Here is a 21,812-nt window from a genome sequence, read left to right as displayed (position 1 = left end):
TAATATTAAGGTTCTATTAGCATTCCTAAGTGCAAAGCAATGGCCTTATTGATCCCATCTGAAAATTATTATTATTATTATTAGACTGGTGACTGTACATGAAAAGGACTGGGTCAGAAGCTCTTTAGATGGAGTTAGCAAAGAAAGGGCATTTTAAACCTTTGTAAAACAAGCTGCAAGCTGAAGATAATTTCTACAACTTATTTCTTCCTCCTAATACTTGTAATCTTTAGAACCACAACCATTTTAGCTAAAACTATGTGGTAGATTAGATCAAAGCATACAAATATGGAGAAATTATTTATAACAAGTATTTAAACTTTTTAATAGAAAAGTGAGTTTATCACAAGCTTTAAGGGACAAACATTCATACACACCACAACCCATGCCTGATTGAGGCAAATACTAATATAAGCTCCAGAGATAAAACGTATGGGGAAAAAAAAAAAATCCCTAGAACGTTTTCTTTTCTTTTGCAATACACTCTTACAATAATAATCTTCCTGTAATCAGAAGTGTGTAGAAGGGAAGTAACCATTTGTCTGCAAGGTAATGTGGCTGCGGTTTTGATGACCATGTAATGTTCAGCTAACAACAAACTCCTTCCTGTTGTGGTGGACTTCCACATGGCTTCTCCCACCTCTGGCATGACAGCTCACTCTGTTGAGTGGGAGCAGACCTATGTAAGGGCTTTATTCTGCATCACTGATGTTTTTTGAAACCTCACCTTTTAAACTCTGTGGACACAGGACAAATCCCTCCACTTGTACCTGTTGTGAGGGACAGTTATATATTTGATGCCCAACTGGCAGTAGAAATGATGTCATTTGGAAGGGTTGGGCAAAGACTATTAATGCTGTACTTACAGAAGTCTACAAGCTATTAAAAGGGAAATTTGGAAGAGAATTGCTGCTACTCCAAGTGCAGCTATGGGCAACTCTTCTAATGTACCTCTCTCCCACAATCTTCTCCCATTAAATCTGTTCAGTGGAGCTTCGTGCAGCAAGTTCGAAGTCGCCCATGATAACATGATTTGCACCTTTGCAGTATTGACAGAGTCATGCAGGCTTGACTATTGTACCCACTGTCAGTGCCACAATAAATTGGCATACCTCTGTGAGGAACCAGGACTCAGAAGTGTGACATGTTGTAACATTAACAGGTGCAATTTGCCGTTCAACAGTATAAATCTATCAGTATCATTTGTTGAGATCACCTCTGTAATAACAAAATACAGACTTGCTCTTTGAGGTTAGAACGTTTCCAAAATTGAACATCATCCAAATAATCCTCTCTGTGGCTTTTATCCAAACATCCTACCGCTGTGCAGTGAGGAGGTGGCTCCCATACGCTCTTCCTTGTTTTACTCCTCTAATGTGTGTTTTCAGGGACCTTGAAGGTGTCTGGCTTGGCTTCAAGCTCCGGTTTCTTGAAACAATTGGTAATTGTAGTGTTTGCAACTACAAAAATGGCTTATAAATGGACCCTGCAATTTTCAGAGCACTCTTGTAAACTTGGCTTGGAACACACAAGCCACAGATAGTTCTTGGGAGAGATGTCCTCAGAAAAGCTAAGCTCTTTTTATTAAGCATTCCTGTATGTAATAAATGTAATGAATAATCAACTGTAAAGCAAAAATATTCTAAGAACTGCAGTGATTGATTAACCATACTGTTTTGAACTTCCCATGTATAAATGAATGGGTAAATGAATAAAATATACAGATTGCAGTTGCAAAATACAAAAAAGTGACATATGAGTGATGAAAGCAGGCTAACAGTAGAGTAATGCTTTTCATTAAGGAACTGCCTGCATATTCATTAGAGCTAGTCGATTACTTAAAAATATATTCATCAGATAATTTATTTGATGAATTTTACCATTATTTGTCAAATAATTTATTCAACAAAAAAGGTAAAATTAATGGAATAGTGCATTCATCAAATCTTATTGGACAGCTCTAATACTTACTCAGTTCTGTACATTTAGGTTGATTCAGGATTAGTAATACTACTGCAATCAATGCAGAAAAATTTCCTGGCAAATCCATTACTCTGCTGTTTTCTCATATACTCACAAATTCCATGTACTTAATCTAGGCCATTCAAACTGAACATCTTTCTTGTAGAAAAGTAAATATTCAAAGAGTTTAAAGTTTTACATTTTCCCAGATTTCAATATTGAGCATCATCTGATAGTCCATCGCTCCCACTAAAACAAAAAAAAAAAAAAAAAAAAAGAGGGGAGGGGGGAGGGGAAAGGGGAAAAAAAAAAGCACACACACCCCCCCCGAGGTCAATCATACCACAATGGTGTAATCAAGTACACTGCCTCTTCGGGCTCCTTCACATTATTATTCCCATTTGTCAGTGAAGCAGCTCATGTTCATTACTCTTGATATGTCTTGATATTCTAAGGATTACTATCAAAATTTGACCTCTGACCTCCATCACAACAAACCATCTCACATTTTTTAGTGAATATTTATGCTTTGGAAAATTCTGTGGAGTTTTTTCCAAAGGGTTATTTGTGATAAATGCCTAGTTATGTTTCTTAGATAGGTGAGAAAAGTATACTCTGTACCGTTTACTGTATGTTTTTTCAGAAAATAGCTGGTTTAAACATTTTTTTATATCCGCTCTTTTCCCTCAGTCTGCCTTTTTAGTGGAAATAAATTTCCTACAGGGAGTGGCAATGGCTTTATTATTCTTTATGAAAGAATAATAGTCCCCTTTCCATTATCCCCTCTGTGGCTTCAGTTAAAGGTGTCTCCGTTGCATTTCTTACGCTATTGTGGATAAAGTGGAGATAATGAATTCTATAGTGGCATTAAAGACCAAGTCTGCAACTTTGGTTGAAACAGATTAGTTCAAACCACAATGTTGTTCAGCAACAACAGTACCTGCTGTGGTAAATAATCACTGAGTAGGAAAGTACTTGCCCTGCTTAGTGGACAGGACCAGCTTTAATCTCTAAGACACAGCTTCCATACTGCCATACCCAATGGATGCCATTTCTCAGCAAGATCAGGACTTTGACGTGAAATTAAGGTTTTCCCTTCCTTCCTTCCTTCCTTCCTTCCTTCCTTCCTTCCTTCCTTCCTTCCTTCCTTCCTTCCTTCCTTCCTTCCTTCCTTCCTTCCTTCCTTCCTTCCCTCTGTCAATAAGACCCCTGTTCTAAAGTCCCTGGAAATCCTTTGAAAAAGAGGCTGTGGCCATTAGTCTACAACATGAAAATTACTTGCTGTTATGTTGTTACACAGGAACAAATTCATCACATAAGGCTCAAAGATCCTTGAAAGATGTTCCATATAAAAGTTTTGTGGGATTGTGGTTCTTTTTTAAATATCAACTTAGCAAGTAGTATTACAAGAAAAAGCACGAGAAGAAGTTCTTCCTCAGATTCACTGAAAGGACATTAGACTTGAAAAGTCAAGCGTGTCCTCTGTCGTCAAGAGTGAAGCAAGCAGAAACAGCAGGTGAGGGAGTACAGGTGGATGCCAAGGGGGAAGGGGAAGAGCACCCGCAGGTGCCAGCTGGCTGTGCAGATTTCCTGAGACGTCCCACAGCTCGGTGCAGGTTAATGTCCCAGGCATCATCATCCTTTTCTAGCAAGACAAACTGTGCCCACTATTTTAATGGATCCATGTACATTAAGCCTCAGTGGATTTTTTTCAGGAAAGCCACAGAACTTCCTGAATCAGGGGTTTTTTTGGTTGTATTTTGTTTGGGTTTTTTAATTGCTTAATGCTCTCTTGGTGATTCTTTACATTGCCTTGGTATAAGCACAATTATTACAAACACATATGCTTACCCTAAATTGTTCATTGAAAGGACATTGTAGGTTTGTTTTAGATAGTTAACATAGACTGATTATGTCTTTTGGACTTTCTTAGTAATTACATAATGACTACATCCATACTACATATTTTCTCACTCATATTACATTTTCTTCCACTATTCTACTGCCACTTTGATTCATTACTTGCAGGCATTTAGAGAAGTAAATTTAAATTCACACTAGTAATTGCATGTGAATACTGTGTTTGGAAATCTCACTTGGTCATTGAAAGACCTTTCTGTGGCTTTGAGTAAGATCGTAAGCCACAGCATGGGATTTTGTGACCACATCCACAGCAGAATTGTGAATATTGCTAAAAAGCAAATCTTTTAAAGGATTTGGCAAACTGTGGAAAGCATGGGCAGCTTTCTGCCAACTACTCACACCTCCAAAATGGCAAATATAGCCTGTTGTCAGACTCCATCTCAGTCACGCTCCTGATCCTGCTTCCCACCTGGGAGCTCATTCATTCACTGAAGCTAGTTGTGCTAAAAGATCATATACAACTATTTCACTCTTCTTTGCCAGGTAAAAACACTTCTGCGTGGCTCCTGCGTGAGGCTCCAGATGCAGCCTAAGACAGGTTTGCATTTATGGAGAGGTGTAACATGTAGTCTAAAGTCTTTGATGCACCTGGAATCAGTTCATTAAAGAGCCTGATTTCTGTCATTACCAACTGCCAGTTAAATACACCTTCTCAAAGGCTTCTTGGAAAAGCAGAAGAGAGTGAATCAGTACTTAATTACACTGCAAGCAAGTTAGACCCCAGTCCTACCACTGGATCTGCTTGGGCTAACGTTTCTGGCTGAGGCCAGATACAGCTCTATGGGTTCATCCCTCCTGCCTTTGCTGCAGAACCGAGGTTAAACAAACATATTTAGTTCCCTATGTGTTTAGCTTTGCAATCCAAGCAGTAACAACATTGAATCCAGAAATCGGAGAAGCTGTTTACTGTGATGAAAAATATAGAAACACCATTTATTTCTATATTTATTTACAGCTTTCTATAAGCATTCTGAAAATATAAAGGAAACATTTAATTGAGTTTAAATCTACAGCTCGAGGTATGTAAAAGAACACGTTTGAAGTATTCATATATAAAGAGCCAACCCTATGTGAAAATTACGTATTTACTGAGACAGGGTTTGAAATAAACTCATTTAGCTATGTTTTAACTTTTACAACAAGTGAAATTATTAAAATATTAGAATCATAAAATTCTAATCTTGCATTATGGAAAATATTTCCCCAAAATATAGCCTAAAGGGGGTTTGTTAATGTCTTTGTTACATGTTCTACCCCAGATAAGACTGCTGTTGTATACCTAAAGCATTTCAGAAGGTATATTCACCGGGGACATGATAATGAGATAAATCAGCCAGGAGACAAACCCAGACTGTTTGACTGCCAGCTTGTGTCCAATTTTATGCAATTAAAATGGCATACATTTTCATTTTGAAGCTTAAACTGTTGTATTGTTAATAGCTTAATTCCATTCTCCCCTGACTGAAATAACGATGACCCACTGAATGTTGTCATTTTACCCAGCCATTAGCCGTACAGCCAGAAAGACAGAAATGTATTGCTCTCTGTGGCAGAATTCAGACCATCACAAGCTCATTAATTCAAAGACTCATAATGAGGGTCATTGTAAAGACTGAGACAGATACAGCTGCTCTGAACTTCAGACATTTTTTGAAAGAGCCAAATTCAATATGATATATGTAAAAAATTCAAGTATATGCCTAAGAGAGCAGCAGGAGAAATTTTCTCATTCTTTTTTGTGAGATCTGACATCAGCATATAGATGGTTTCATCAATTATTGAGACAGAGACTAAGAAAGGAAAAGAGAATGATTTGGGGGTTTCGTTTTTGAAGTTTGAATGTAAAGTGCTCAGATTGAATCAGAACTAGTATGTCTGAATCTTTAGAATTAGCTGCCTCTTTCTTATACCTTCTCTTCTTTGTAACACTAGAGAGCCTTAAAAGGCTGGTATTTAAACTGTTTTAATAACTTTTGAAAGGCTGGAGTGTATCTTTTACACCAGGATATCATATATGAAATTACCAATTCCTTTTTTCATTCTATAAACACATGTGTATTGGAAATAGCCTCAAAAACTCAGTCTCATACTAAACAATTACTCCACTGTTAAAAAAAGAACTGTCTTTAGGTAGTCCTGGATGAGGAACTGGGGGATTAAGGAGATCCAGTTCTCCCTGCTCCAGTGAATATTTAATTATTTATATTGCATGGAATAGATCCAGCAGGGCTGACGGAGCAATAGCAGTGAATAGCTAGTACAGAGGCTGGAGAAAGTAAGGGTCATAGCCTAGTCTGAATATTAAGTACAACAGAAAATTGTGCCCGTGTCTCCAACATCCTGGATAAATGCCCTGTCCACAGGGATTTTCATTGTTCAGGAGTGTCCTTTCTGGTTTTAATCAGAAAAGCTATCCAAGTCAGGAAGCCTTTCCTGGTGAAAGTATAGTCTAAAAAAGTAAATGTCTTTTAGTGCTAATGAACTGACATTTTTCAACAAAAAAAAATGCTGGACAAAATTTTCTTGAATGCCTCTCATCCTGATCTGTTTCATTTTACCAGATGTCCAGGTGCTAACCGAGCTACCGCCATGAAAGATGGACCATTTCCCTCTGAGCTTTCAAGTGCTCTTTTGTCTTGCTTAAAAAAGAGAGGGGGAGGAAGGAAAAAAAAAAGATTTGTTAGTTGCCAAATTTGACAGCTGTCAGCTACCTTGATGGGGCAAAATGATGATATATATCACTTCACTCGGTATCTTACAATTTAATTGAAATTAATTATGAAAGAAACTACAACTCTTCAGCATGAGTGCAAATATTTTTATTTGCAGGCAGATGTTTTGCATGCTTTATTAAATTTTGTGCATTTCATACCATTCAGTGCTCAACTAAAAATAACTATCATTCTGTACCTACACAGAGTTTCATGCAGTGTGAAGCACTAACATCGTATTTACTTGAGGATAGAACATTATGTTACTCTTCCAGTATGTAAAATACGTACATTTAACAGTGGAATTAAGGACCTATTTTAAATATAGCAGTTGCTAAGCAATGTGCTATTAGCAGAACTCCAACAGCTTGGAACATTTAGCATTTTAGGACCTACGTGCTCATTTTTATATTATTACTTAGTTTGCAAAATACAGTTAGTAATCAACAGAGAAGTTTGTAATTTGCTTAGGCAATAGATGAGATTGTTTCTCAGTGTTCTTCTGTATCCTCATCTTAGGAAAAAAACACCAAGTAAATATTATTATGTCTTGATATGCATACAACTCTATTATTTTCTTCTACAAACTGTGGATGGTTGAAATTCTGCTGTGGTGGTCCCAGAACTGCTACGAGTAGAAGTCAAAGCAGCAGTATCTTGATCTACCCATGTCCTCCGTTGGGCAGTTTTCCGTCATTACAGAAGCCTGTGCAGAAGTATCTGTCCAGTTAGCCGTGGTAGTATTGAGACAGAGGGAGGGATGCAAATCTGCAAACATTTACAGAGCCATCGTAGCTCTAGGTGGAGGTAGGTTAACACCACACTAGTTTTTTCCCATCCTGTCCTAAAATACATGTGATTGATTGATTGAACAGAGCTCCCCAGGCTAATTCCTTTGGCAAAACATCCTTATTGTTGACAAGATGATTAGGAAAGCACCAGTAAATTTCTTTGAATTTGCAATTGCTTTTTCTCTCCTGTGAATTTCTTTACAAGAGGAAATTATCCAGACCGCTGCTGTGGCTGCGGGTCAGATCTGATCCTAGGACTTGTACCGCTCTAGACAGCTCTGAACTCTTCTTTGCGTGCCTGCTGTATCTTACCAACATCACAGTTGCAAACATGGGAACTGTATCGTGGAAATCCCCAAAACACAGCTGCAGGAAAATGTCATGATCCTGCTCTATACCACATTCTGCATCCATGATACGCGGAAGTGCTCATGCGCAGAGTGGAACCCAGAGCAGTGTCCACTGCTGCCCATGAATCCCTTGAGACTGCCACTCTCGATGACACGTAGAGGTAAAGCCTTGACAATGCTGGAGGCAATGGGAGTTTTACCATTTAACAGGAGTTTTGCCATTGGTTTAGTGTGGGCCGAAGTCACTCCAAAGTTCTAAATCCTCGTGATCCTTCACACAGGTGATCTCCCCAGAGAGACGTATCAAATACTTACCATCCTCCCTTTAAACTTAGCCACGGGTGCACAATAAAACCTAGCTCATCCAGATTTGTGGCTCCTTAGAGATTAACCTGGGTTATACAGACACATAAATGTAGTTGCCTATATCTACAGAATCCTGATTTCATGGGATCTTAATAATTTCCCTTATTTAGTGTCTACTTCACATAAATATATTTCAAGTTTCCTACCATTTGTTCATAAAGATACCCCAACGTTTCAAGAATTTAAGAAAGCTAAAAATACTTTTACAAATATCTTTAAGAAGTTATTCCCTGAAGATGCAATGAGTGGAGGCTGTTCCTATATCAGCCCTTGGATTTGATTAACCAGCTAAAAAAAAAAAAAAAAAAAAAAAGGAATAGATTAATTATTAAAATTAGTCCTACAGTGCACCTGAGCACGCTGAGTGAAACCTGATTCCCAGGGAATCTTAGGGAAAGGGAGGGCTGAGGATGCTCAGTGCCCCACAGAACTGGGCTTGCAGGGAGAAAGTCAGAGGTTTCCTTTGTGAAATAGTAAGGGCTGAGTGTATTGTTTGCCCAAGAGCAGTTTGGGGTGGTTTGTTAAATAAATAAAATAATAAAAAAAAAAAATTCAGTTCTAGGCTTGGAATCAATGCAATTCCCCTTTAGCCTATTAGACTTGCCGAGAAGCCCCTCTCAGGACATGGCAGCAGTTTCTCTGACTGCTCAGCCATGTAATAACACTGAAAACAAAGGCACGAGAACTTACTGTGTCACACACTAATGTCGTTACTCACTTGATAAAACCTTGGCCGTGCCGCAACATTTCACGCTTTGGGTTTGCCCAAAGCCACGGAGTAGCTCTGCTCATTATACAGGTAACTTCTCCCCAAAGCCGGCGTGTGGCAGCAGCAGTCCCCAGGCTGGGTCTTTCCAGGCCTGTGCAAAGCCTGGCCTGAGCTTGGTTTCACACTTGCCTGCACATCTTGCTCTACTTCAGCGTGCTGCCTCTCTGGAGACAGCGTGCCTTGTGTTTGCCATTTCATTCTCATTCACCTTGCCTGTCACCTTAAGGCACCCTTAATTATAACGTCATCGAAGCTTTATTCAACAAGATCTGGAGATTGTGCTTTAATTACAAAAATGAAAACACGTGATTATAAGATGAGTAAGTATAAAACACAGTATTTGGCTATAAGTAGCAGCTGAAACCTTTTTAGATGTTTCAGCGTCTCTCATCCAGAAGTCCCTCTGTCCCAGATGGAAGATTTTGGGGTCCAGGACTCCTTGTGCCTATCTATATTTTGGATGAGTTTTACAGCCTATTACCTCCATTTCTGCTCATCTGAAGCTCACTTTTGGATACAAATTGAAATGTCTTAAGTGGTTGTGTCTTTGGCCAGGCATTTTCAGTGATTTGACTTCCCATCCTATTTGTTGAAATACGTATGGCTCCTTGGGGATATCACTTACATAAAGGCCATTTCCCTTTCAGTCCTACTCAGTCCAAATCCTCAGTTTTCCTACTCAGTCCAGCTGTCCAATGCGAACTTTTTACATTTCCCAGAAATAGCTGAGGCTACTGGTATGTTCCAAGCAAAGAACATGCGGAGTATTAGGGTGAAGCAGAATACATTAAGCTTAGGACACCTATTGGATTACCAGTTTTCTCTAAAGGCTGCACTTGACACATTATTAACAGTAGCTAGTTTTTTCTCCTGGGTTTACCCATGAGTTCATGTTACTGTTTTCCCTTAAGTTTTGCTGCAGTTCTGTGTCACAGGACAGTTACAACTACTTTGTTGTTACTTATTTTGTCCCCCAAAGGACAAAATGCAGTTCCAGAGGCCTCTAACTTAGGTTGAGGGGAAAAAAAAACCAAAACCAAAAACCCGCTACATTGCCTAAAAGCTACGGTTTTGAGACATTGATCATTGTGTAAAATCAGTCTATGCGCTTTGCTATAGATATTTTTTATTAATGGAGTGCTTCAAAATGGGGCAAAAACCGACGTAAGACTTCAATAAATCTTGGAAATGACCGGGTATTGCAGAAGTTAAGCTCACCCTCATTACCCTGTAACACTACCTCCTGCGAGGCTACCTGAGACGTATTGTACAGTAATTGTGTTCTGGCAGCTGACTCCGAGAAGCTGGCGTTAACCTTTCCCGCTCCCCCGATACGTACAGATTATTCCCATTAGAATGAATTGATGAATGAAAAGATCATAGTTAATGGGTATTACTTTAACACAGAGGGCCAAATCCTATTATCCTGTGCAACAGACAGTGTAAATAGTATTTGTGTAAAGGAGCCCCGCTGGGACAAAGAGAAATGGAATCCGCTGCTGCGAGGCCCCACATCTGCCCGTTGCCCACCCCATCCTCGCTTAGTTAAAAAACCTCTCCAGTTCTGCAGCTGGTCTATGTGGTGGAAGGATGATGGGGTTTGGCCCACAGAGCTTTGACGGAGCCTATTAATGGCAATAGGAAGGCTCTCATTGACATTAGTGATCTTGGTGACGGGCCAGCAGAGAGGAAGACTGGCGGCGTGGTTTGTGCTTGCGATCTTAAGAACAGTTTCTGAAAAAGTAGCGGTGTGTATTCTCCGTTCTTGTGGTACTTTGATCACATTTCACCCTACCTTTTTCAGATTAATAAGTACATTATGTGGGTTATGCAGATTACAGTGTGCACATTAAGTTATTTAATACATTATTCACCAACAAATATAAGATATAAAGTAAGTCTGCATATAATTACCCACAACTGCTGACTGACTTATAATTAACTTTGAAAAATTGCTGGTTTAGGAGATATTATAGATTACAATTTTAAATATAAGGAGCTTCAGAATAGCTCTCACGATCAGCACACATACAAGGTATTCAGTGAAGGATTAATTCCCTAAACTGCTAATCAGCTCTATCTCCTGTCTTATCAAATTGTAAATACATTATGCTGTATTAAAGTATGAGCATGCAGCTAATTAGAGCAGAGCCTGCATTTAATATCAGATACTCCCCCCTTGACACAACAAAAATGTTCTAAGGATGTACATAACAAGTGTTAACAAATGAAAGCGATTCTTTTTACAGTGATGCTGTGCTCCTACAGCAGCCTTTTGTTTTCATTTTGGAGGACTTTTTTTTAAAGAAAAAGAAGGAGGGAGGAAAATCACACAGTCTTTCTGGAGAAACAAGTTGGGGAAGACGTTAATTCTGTTCATTCTACAGCTGGAAGCCCACAGGAACCAACCCAGGGAATACAACCGAGGATCTACAAATAGTATCTGGATGACATCCAGCTAAAATTTGGTTCACTTTTACAAACATTTTTAATAGATTCTGATATTAAATGCTGCACAGCAAAATAACTTTTTTTTTTAAAAAGCAAGAAAACAAACCCGTCCACATTGTTAAAGGAATACAGTATAAATTTAAATGAAAGATCAGTGAAGCCTAGCCAAGCAAACAGTTTCAGAACCATAATTGAGCATCATTTGCAAAACTGCTTCTTTTAGTTGCTTTTTTCTGTTTCAAGCTCAAATAAAGTGATGCCATTATAAAGAAGGCAGGAAATAAAACATACTGAAATTATTCACCTATGAAACAAACATAGAACATGAGAGAATACACAGCAAGGAGCCTTTCAACCAGTTAGTTTTTTAAAAATTCTTTGTGTAAACCTCAAAGTTTTTTTGTGCCACTTGGAAGTTTTCACACCCCAAAGACCTCAGAACATAAGATGTTATTAATGTTATTCAGCAACAAAAGACATACATTTTGTCAAGATCTACACAATACACTACAATAGAAAATCCATGGGAGGAAGGGGCTTTTTTGGTTGTCTTCTTTTCTTTTTTTTCTTTTCCTTTTCTTTTCTTTTTTCTTTTCTTTTCTTTTCTTTTCTTTTCTTTTCTTTTCTTTTCTTTTCTTTTCTTTTCTTTTCTTTTCTTTTCTTTTCTTTTCTTTTCTTTTCTTTTTCTTTTCTCTTTTTTCTTTTCTTTCTTTTCCTTTTTCTTCTCTTCTCTTTTCTCTTTTCTTTTTTTCTCTTCTTTTCTCTTCTTTTTTTTTTTCTTCTTGTCTCGTCTCTTTTTGTCTCTTTTTTCTTCTCTTCTTAAACATCTCCACTTAGAGAAAAAAAATCTCAGCAGGAAATTGAAGAGATTTACCAATAAAATCAATAAACATTTGCAGACTGTTGGCAGTGATACTGTTGAGATAAGGTAGAGTTACAGCCCTGTTTGATCAATGTTTATTACAGGGCTCATATTTTTTTAATAGAATGGATCAGAAAAGGGTGGGGTTTTTCCCCTCCCGGCACTGGATTCTGTAGGTTTTATATACACAGAAACTTTATCTGACTTGTTTCATTTAAATGTGTAACAGTTACTGGTATTCAAAAGCATCCTGGTTTGAACTAAAAGTTCCTTTCTTCACTCCCCTCAGGTTAATTTGTTGGCTTTTGGAGTGATTATTTATAAAGTATTTCGACACACTGCATTGTTAAAGCCAGAAGTTAGTTGTTATGAAAATATAAGGTAAGTTTGCTATTTAATACAAACTCTACCTTCTGTACGTTGAAATACAGCCAGAGATGAAAGTGAGCATTCAAAAATAACAGTTTAATCTTTTGGAAGATTTGTAGAAAAAGAAAGATTTTTTTATTTTTTTTTTTCCCCCTGTTATCCCCTCATATAGATTTGGAGGTAGATTTTGCAGTCTTTATTCCCATTGAGCAATACCTTGTACGGTAACACTGGGGTTGTGTGAGAGGTGTAAGACTACAATGAGTGGCCCGTAACAACCAGAGGGTAAAGCCTGATGGCAAGGTTAAAGAAGTAATTGTCCTTTTTGCTTAAGTACTTTCCACAGCCTCTATAGAAGCCAAACCAGATGTCAAAACTTATGCCTGAATTAGGACCAAAATATTTGCCTTGAAGTAACAAGTAATTCAGTGATAAGAGAATCAAGCCATTCATGTTATTTGTAAAAAGCCTACAGTAGGACATTGTGCTTCTCTGGTGTGGGAGGAGTGGAGAGGGTGCTCTCCAGGATTTTTACTTTGCATGCTGCTATGATTTTTCCATCAACTCACTCTCTTTAAAACTGATTTATAGGAACCTTGAAAACCGTTTGTGCAGGAAAAACTGAAGTGTACTACAGGGAACATTGAAAACAACTTACTGTTTGTGTTGCTTAGGAACACTCCTGCAGTTTCAATGCATTGCACTAGATTTATAGTTAGGATTTAGCAATTGTTTGATTGATTACTTTCTCTTATTCCTCACCCGTCATAGCTTCATGTGGTGAGCTGGTTTTAATGAAGTTGAAAATTATTCACTTTCAGAGGAACAGTGCTAAAAATGTCTGTTGTTCAAAGGAAGTCCTGCAATGACTGGGCTGAGAATGAATAAGAAAGTAATCAGTGGCTTCATTTCCAAGACAACATGCTGTAATTTGCTCGAGTCTGTGAGCAGGGCTCTACAGCACATTGGAAAAAAAAATCATAGCCAATCAGTTCCTATAATTTTAAAGCATCAATATGCTGACCCAGGAACTATTTGAAGGTATTTGTATTCTAAAAACAAAAATAATTTTTTTAAAAGAGAAAGAGTGAAAGAAAGAAAGTCTGGTTTTACAACCGGCACCATCTTCTGCAGTGAACCTGAGAGGCAGCCCAAGAACCCTTTGATGTCATGCACATGTACTGACTGACCTAAGAGCACACTGTACATTTTTCTGGGTTATTTTTTGAGGAGGATAAGGGGGAGGAGGAAAAGTGGGGGAATGCTTCATAACAGACATATGTTTTTCCTTGGGGAATTACACCAACAGTAGATTTAAATCAAATCATATGGTGCTGCAGTACACCAGAGAAAACATATCTAAAGATTAAAGAAGCCAGTGTTTTAAGGCCCTCCAGTTTCACTCCTTTGCCCTTCTGCAGCAGTTATGTGAGCCTATTCATGCCACAGTGTTACAGCACACCCTAAAGAGCACCCCATGCATTTGCACTTCTCAGGCCTTTGCAGCTGAGAAAAAAATTGCCTAAACAGGGTTCACCATCCAAAACAGTGAAAGAAGGGAAATAGCACGCACCTGCCTGTTGTTTGCAATGTTTCCTTCCTGTCTAGATCCTGTGCCCGAGGTGCTCTTGCTCTCCTGTTCCTCCTTGGGGCTACCTGGATCTTCGGGGTCCTCCACGTCGTACAGGGATCTGTGGTTACTGCATATCTTTTTACAATCTTCAACGCTTTCCAGGGGATGTTCATCTTCATATTTCTTTGCGTGCTGTCTAGGAAGGTAAGTGTCCCATTCCTTGTGGGAAGCGACTCGGGCAGTCTTGTGGAGCTCCACAGGCAGGCACCCAGCGCTGCAGTGCAGTTGTGGTGCAAAGGTTTGAACAGAGCAAGGCAGGAAATCCTTGTGCCAGTGATGGGGGAGAGGAGGGAAGAGGGGAAATTTTGCTATTACCTTCACTGGAGACAGAACCTCTGCCCACTTTTATTTTCTCACATATTTCCTTGGTTTTAAAGCCAATGTATGAAACATGGAAAAATGTTTTTTAAAATTGTGAAACTGATTATAGTGCCGTTAACCCGATGAAGTGATGCACTACGTGCAGCAAAACTCCCTTCCAGTCTTCCCAGTTAGCAGCGGGATTCACGCTACCCACACCATCCTGAGATGATACATTCTTCAGTATCCTGTCCTAAAGTCAAAAGCAGCCCCACTTTAAATCATATAGTGACCAGAGCACTACAAAATTACTTAAAAGACATATAGATCTATTAATAAATTTATTTCATATTTTAATTCAGTATTTTTATTTCAGATTCAGGAAGAGTATTATAGGTTGTTCAAAAATGTTCCTTGCTGTTTCGGCTGCTTGAGATAAATGGAAGGAAAACATGTATGAGCATTTCAATGGAAAAAGGGAGCAACCTGGATGATGTTACGGATATTACAGAAAAATATGGTATTGTGAAAGTATAGAATGACCCAGTGAGCGGGCATATCTCTTAACTGAATTACTGACTGGTTTTGTACATACGTGTGCATTCATGCAGAGCACTTATATTATGCTGTATACAAACAGTATACAAAACAAACTGATTATTGCAAAACAAATATTAATGAAGACCAGGGAAAGAAGCAAATTTCCAAAGAAGCTCAAGACTTTTTCTTGACTTAGGTTTTGTTTCTGATATTAGAAATATCTGCAGTTCTTGAAAGCAAGATACCAAAAACCAACTGGCACAGCAGATTTTATGAATTGCTTTGCTAGTTGAAACATGTTCACTGTCTTTTTGTAGTAATGAGCTTCTTATACTAAGTTGTATGTGGCCATCTGCAGGGAATGGGTTCCATTAAAGAGTTACTAGATAAAGATCTGCTTTAGCCCAGACTTTTGAAACCCTTTCTTTTAATTTAAAGTAGATTAAAAAAGGAATTTGTTTAATATTATTCTCTTATCACTCTGAAATATATATTTGTATATTAATCAATTCTTTATTTTTATAACTTTTAAAGAACTGTTTAGATCTAAAGAGCTGAGGTCAGATCTGATACAAGAATGGTGGAACAGCCATTTTATAAATGAAAGATTATTTTGTGAATACTTTCAAAAAGATCTGGTTCTTGTTTTATTTAATTGCCAAAAAGACTGAGATCTGCTAAACTGGCACTATGATTTTGAAGGCTGTGGGGAGAAGATGTTTTCACAAGTTTGTCACTTGATAGAGAGATTTGGAATCCAGACCTTGTAGGATCAAATTAAAAGTAAAGTGGTAGAAATCACTCATGCAGAAGAATACGGATTTCGTTCAAGGTCATATGCCTCCATACCATGTAAAATTATAATTGCAGCAGTTTACTCATAGCGTCTTTGAGTCAAGTAGTTGCCTTTCGCTGAGGCTCATGGCTTTGAAACACTTATCCTGTGTTTAACCTTAGGTGCATTCATAGATCTACTGAAATCAAAGGGAGGACTTGAGGTGCAAGTTTTGCTGGATCAGGGCATAAACACGATGCATCAGCAGTTCTGCCTTTGCCTTCTTACCTATTTTAAAAGTATGCTTTAATTTCACCCTTTTAGCACCTAGCTTATCTGAAGTGCTGAGCAATCCTCAGCCCACATTGCCTTCTCAGGAAGTGTCTAGGATCTCAGATGAAGCCCAGTATGTTTACCAGTGAGGCACTGTAAATATGGAGCTGTTAATAAATCCCGCTGTTGTGTTGTCTGTTAAAATAAAGTAATACTCTGAATTTTATTTATATTAAAGGAAACCCTTTTTTGCTAATGGTCAAATTTGTTTGGTTTTTATCTTTTTTCCGTATACACAAGGCTATCGTTGTATGCACTGCAGTGACATGCTTCATTAAGTATATTCCCTGTCTCTGTCAAAATTTTGGAAACCACAAGAGGAATCTTTTTTCCTGAAAAAAAAAATTATTTCTTTTGGTCCTTTAAATGTAAAATATGTGAATAAACTGAAGTGCTTTCATATTTTGATATGTTTCCCTTTGTTTAAATAAATACAGTGGTAAAAGTTCTCATGGTTATATATTATTTGCCCTGAATTATGTGCTGTATTTCCTTCGCTGTTGTATATGTTCTTCCAGGTTTGGGAAGATGCAGATACATATTACTTAAAAGAGTAGTTTTACAAGGATATCTACTAATGCATCATTTTTAATCTCCTGCAGAAATGTAACCTATAAGTAAGCCTGTCTGGACAAAGAAGCATCTCTAGTAAATGTATAATGACTTCAGCATACTCAGTGAGATTGAACAAGTTCCTTGTAAAGAAAATATATCATAAAGTGTTTAGGTTACAATAGTCTTTTTAATAAAAGAACATCTTTTATGGGAAAACTGTGCTCTCCAGTCTTGGGTCAGATCTTCATTGAAATGCTGTTTTACTTACATGCAAGGATGAGTTTTCATCTTTTAATACAGCACATAAGGAGCAGAAAAATTTTGTTTAGATTCATTGCCTTAGAGGCTGAAGGATATTGTAATTGTCCTCCCTACTGCATGCAGAAATGCTGACTAAAATAAAAAGGGTTTATTTGTCACAACCCTCAGTAACATGCGCCCCAACCCAGCAGAGAGAGGAGGAGACACAATACACATAAACTGAAAAAAGAGAGGTTTCAGCAAGATATGAGGAAAAACCTTTTCACCATGAGGATAGTCAAGCATTGGAAACGGTTGCCCAAAGAGTTTGTACAGTTGTGTTAAAATCTTTGGAGGTTTTCAAGACTAGATAAAGCCCCTAGCAACCTGATCTCATACCTGACCCTGCTTTGAGTGGGAAGGTGGATGAGATGACCCTCTGAGGTGCCTTCTAGCCTGAATTATTCTACGAGTCTATGATATGAAATATCAAATCAGAAAAATAACAGTTGGGCATTAGTTATGATTTTGTTAAGGAAACTTGCACTCCAGTGCTGTGCATCAGCTGAGCAAACTGTTTTTCCAAAAATAAATTTGTGTGACACGTTTGTCAGATCAACTGGTAACTAGTTGATTGGTTGGAAAAATAAAAACTTTGTTCAGCATCTTTTCAGATTATATGCTTTTGAGAGATATATGACATCTCCATGTGGGGACAGCAGGAAAAAAATAAAAATAAAAAATCAATGATTGACAAGACAGATAAAAGTAAAATGTTAAGGTTTCACTCTGAAAGCAAGTGCTTGCTGAAGAGAGAAATTGTTTCCATTAAACCCATCAAAGAGAAATTTGTGTTCAGTGTTGCATTTCAAGGTGTGCTTCAGAATATAATAAATAAGGTCTGGATTAAGAAAGACTCGTTTATTCTGAAATAATTATTTCCTCAAAGAATTGGAAGTGTATTTCAAAGAAACCGCAACATTTAGGAGTTAATTATCGTCACAGCCTTTGGGAGGTTCACTCTGCCAGAGCTATGCTGATGAATAGATCATCTGCACTCTTTACCTACTGGAATGAAGAAGGTAGGCTATGAAAACACCATAAATACTGCTCAAATTCACGTCAGACTTTCCTCCACTCTCCAGTTGTCACAGTCCTTCAACCCAGAACATAGTGGTGCCCTGAAGCCAGGAATTTGCAAACTCGTGCATCTTTCTGACCAGCCATATAAAGTGATATTGCACGGGGTGATACTAGGCAGAATGAACAAATAATTGCAGAGCTGATTCCTCCAGCTGCTACACTTCCAGCATTTCTTTCTTCACCAATAATACTACTTTGTATATGTATGTTTGTCATGACAGTCCCTTAAAGCCCAGTTCAGAATCACACTCCTGCCAGATGCCAGTTAGTCACAGAAGTCCTACATCCTTCTTCAAAACCTGTGTAGATGAGATTAAAAAGCCAACATTTAACCCATGAAAAAAGTTAAAATTTTATTTCCTTTGGGAAAGAGCTAATGGGAGGAGGGCTCCTAGCCAACAACCTGCTCCAGCCTGTGTTACTCTTTTCACTTTTTTCTCATGCCTTCAGGACACGCAGCATGACTCTGCTGTGAGATTACAGAAGTGAAGATGCTACCTCACCAAAGTCACCCGCCAAAGCTATTTTTATATAAAATTAAACATTACGATGGATGCAGACTTGAAAACAGCTGGTCATCAATGCACCAATAATTCACTTAACCACAACCAAAATGTCAAGTGCAAATGTGCTAAAGCATTTTCACAAGTTGCCTGGCTCCCTGCCAGCTCAGTTCTCAGGGCCATTGCTGTGGGCAGCATGTCCAAATAGACTGCAGCCACGTGAAAGTCCATACTGCCTTTTTCAGGCTTGTATCTCCATGACAACCCCCTCGAACAAACCCTACGCAGAACTAAGAGCCCTTGCAATATCCAGGCTTTGTCACTCAGATACACGGCCATGCACAGTACCCGGCGGTCCTGGAACTGCTGCTTCAAAACAAGCCGCAAGATGTGGTGAACGGAAAGTACCATAATTCCATCAACTTTACTGTTACACAAGAAAACTGACAGCAGCAATTCTACTGGGTGAAAAGATCAGAAAGTAGGGGGGGAGAGAAAACACAACAAAAAGTAGCAGTAAAACTGACTGCTGGGAATGTACTAATTTTTTTTCAATCTGGAACAAAAAAGCTTAAAAAACATATAGAAATTATTATGAAACATAAACATTATTTTTGATTCTATTTATGATAACTAAACTTTATTTTTTTGTAGAGGCCTTATTTTTACATCTTCACAATATAGGGTTGCACTTTTCCCAGAATTCCTTTTCCAGAGCTATCCCTTTAAATTTGGCAGAAGCTTTGCTTCTACAGAAGTTGTTTTACAGCTCTGTTTTTTCTTCTGTTGCTGGTAAGTACTCAAATTTTATTGTATTTACTCTTTTGGATTCCCAAGGAAATAGCATGTTTTCATCAGGTTTCATAACATAAGGGAGCTCTTCTGTTTTTTGAAGTATTGATGAATATTCTAATTAAAACTAGCTCTAAGACTAGCCATCAGTCTTCACTGCAGTGCAATAGGCACCTCCCTCCAATGTAAGCCTTTGTATTTATTGTAACTATTTATATAAATGCTGCAGTCAGCTCTGAATCCACATAAACCTAATGCCATTTAAATTAGTTTTGTAAGACTTTTTGAGACACTGCTGAATAATTTAGTCAATTCCAAGTTGATTATAACCAGTTCTTCTTTATAATAACTAAGCTTGAAATCTGTTGTTTTAAGAGGCAATCCAGTTCACCTTGTAAAATGTGATGGGAAATACTATTTCTCCAATGCCCATAACAGTTTTATTTTAATCTGGGCAGGGATGTTTTCCTCCTGTGTTTGGCCCACCATTAATTGGCCTAATGGATTGAGTTAAAGGCAGCAATCTTCAAAATCCCACTCCTCTCTCCCTTTGAATGTTTCTACACTAAACAGACTTCTGGCACCACCTTGGCTTCTGATGGGTTTCAGAAATAATTGTTGATGATACAGTAAATTTGTTTTGTATCCCTTGTGTTTAAATCCCAGTCTTACGAACACTCATGCATTTGCTCAGTTTTATGCAAAACTAAGTCTTTGGCGTTAATGAGACTGTTCATGTGCATAAAGTTAAGCATATGTGCAAGTGTTGCATGACCAGGGTCTTAGGATGCCAATTTGCAGTAATAACAGATTTGCATAAACTCATGATCCCAAGCACTAGCTTTCCTGCTCATTATCAATAGTGAAATTCATTTAGCTGTTTTTCATTCACTGATGTTATGAGTTTTTTTGTGGGTTTTTTTTAAAGTGAACTTAAAGTTGCTTTTCTTGTCGCTCCTGAGTTATTGTTGATTTCATCTCTGTCTTCCTTAATGTATTGGGGGGGGGGGGGGGGGGGCGTTTCCCTCCTGTTGACAAACTTACAAATGCCCACCTTAACCATGTTAGTATCAACTCATTTATGTTAGTGATGAAAGATCAGGTCACACTTCTTAAGCTGAAAATATGTTCCTTGCTGTATGAGAGCTGCAGAAATACCATGTGCAAATACCCAGCTAGGACTCATCAAACTCCCGCACAAGTCATGCCTTCTGTCATCAAGGGGTTAGGCCCTAAATGAAATTAGCAGCAGCTGTAACCCATTTAGTATAGATGCCAGCTAAGGGGGAGGCAGCTTACGCACCTCTTTAGTGGGTGGGTTGCATGGAAGCAGAGAAAAGCAAAGTATATCCTCACTGAAATTGCAGTGCATGTCCTAGTGAAGGAAAACCTTCCTTCTTAGGCTCAGCTCTGCTTTGTTGTTACAATTGGCACTAAATGCCTGTAATAACTCCTAAAGACTGTGGGGTTTGACTCCTTGTTCTCAGAAGCAGTAGTGCATCCAGTCCCTCTCTAAATGTATGGGGCAGAGCCATGTATCCACCCTCCTCTGGAAGGTACTAATGGGGACGTACCTATCCAGAGACGCTCCCCTCCACGGGCTACCCAGCACCCACAACCTGCCTGCAGTTGCCTTCCAGCTCCAGGCTAACCACACAAGTGAGGAAGCTGGAGTGCAACATTTGGCTTTGCAGTGAGCAAGGGATCTCAGCGCTGCAACTGGGAGGCAGAAAGAGAACTGGGATACAAGGGTAAAAACAGTGATACTGGGCGGGTAACAGAACAAAGGCATGAGCGTCTCCTAACCTGAATCCGTAGTTTTCAAGCAGGGGGAATAGAAGAATAAATTCTGGGACAAAACGGATAGTTGAGAGCTATCATCTGGAGAACCACACACTTCCCTGTATGAATAACTGAACTTGACAAAAGAAAAGGGGAATAGTGATTGGGAAGAGGAGATGATGGCATTTAAAGAAAGGGGGGGGGGGGGGGGGGGGGGAGGAAAAAACCAACCCCACAACCAGATTTAGGGATTATTGGGAAAATGAGAGAAGCATCAAATGGTAACAATTTGCAAGGATGTCTCCCCTGAAGCTAAACAAAAGGGGGGAAAAAAACCCCACCAAAACCTGCCAATGATAATCTATATGCTGCCTTTTTAATGAATCATCTGTATACAACTCTTCTAAGCTATAGAAATATTACAGGCTAGTGAATCAGACAGCATAATCCTGCAGAAACAGCAGGAAAAACTTTACGGTACGAGAGGAAAAGGGAAAGATCCTGTGGTTCTGCTCAGCTTCCATGAAACTATGTAAGCCTATGAGACTTGCTTATACCATTGCATGGCTTGAATGGTCGTCTTTCGTTGGGTTTTTTCTCCTTTAAAAATAGTGCTTTCTTCAGAAAAAAATTGTGTGCATGGAATACATATGCTGAAGCCA

General features: G+C 38.5%; 1 protein-coding gene across 4 annotated transcripts in view; it reads left to right on the top strand.

Moving 5' to 3' along the window:
- Positions 1–16,906, top strand: part of ADGRL4 (adhesion G protein-coupled receptor L4) — a 161,549-nt gene extending 144,643 nt beyond the window's left edge. For all 4 annotated transcript variants that reach the window (XM_075759764.1, XM_075759766.1, XM_010309564.2 and 1 more), the window contains 3 exons: positions 12,475–12,566; positions 14,163–14,331; positions 14,864–16,906. In XM_075759764.1, the coding sequence (XP_075615879.1) occupies positions 12,475–12,566; positions 14,163–14,331; positions 14,864–14,926 (324 nt within the window). In that variant the 3' untranslated portion in view covers positions 14,927–16,906. The remainder of the gene's footprint in view (positions 1–12,474; positions 12,567–14,162; positions 14,332–14,863) is intronic.
- Positions 16,907–21,812: the final 4,906 nt, after the last annotated feature.

Source organism: Balearica regulorum, chromosome 8 (genome assembly GCF_011004875.1).
Source record: "Balearica regulorum gibbericeps isolate bBalReg1 chromosome 8, bBalReg1.pri, whole genome shotgun sequence".
NCBI classification, from domain to species: Eukaryota; Metazoa; Chordata; class Aves; order Gruiformes; family Gruidae; genus Balearica; species Balearica regulorum.
This window is presented reverse-complemented; position numbering and strand designations above follow the sequence as displayed.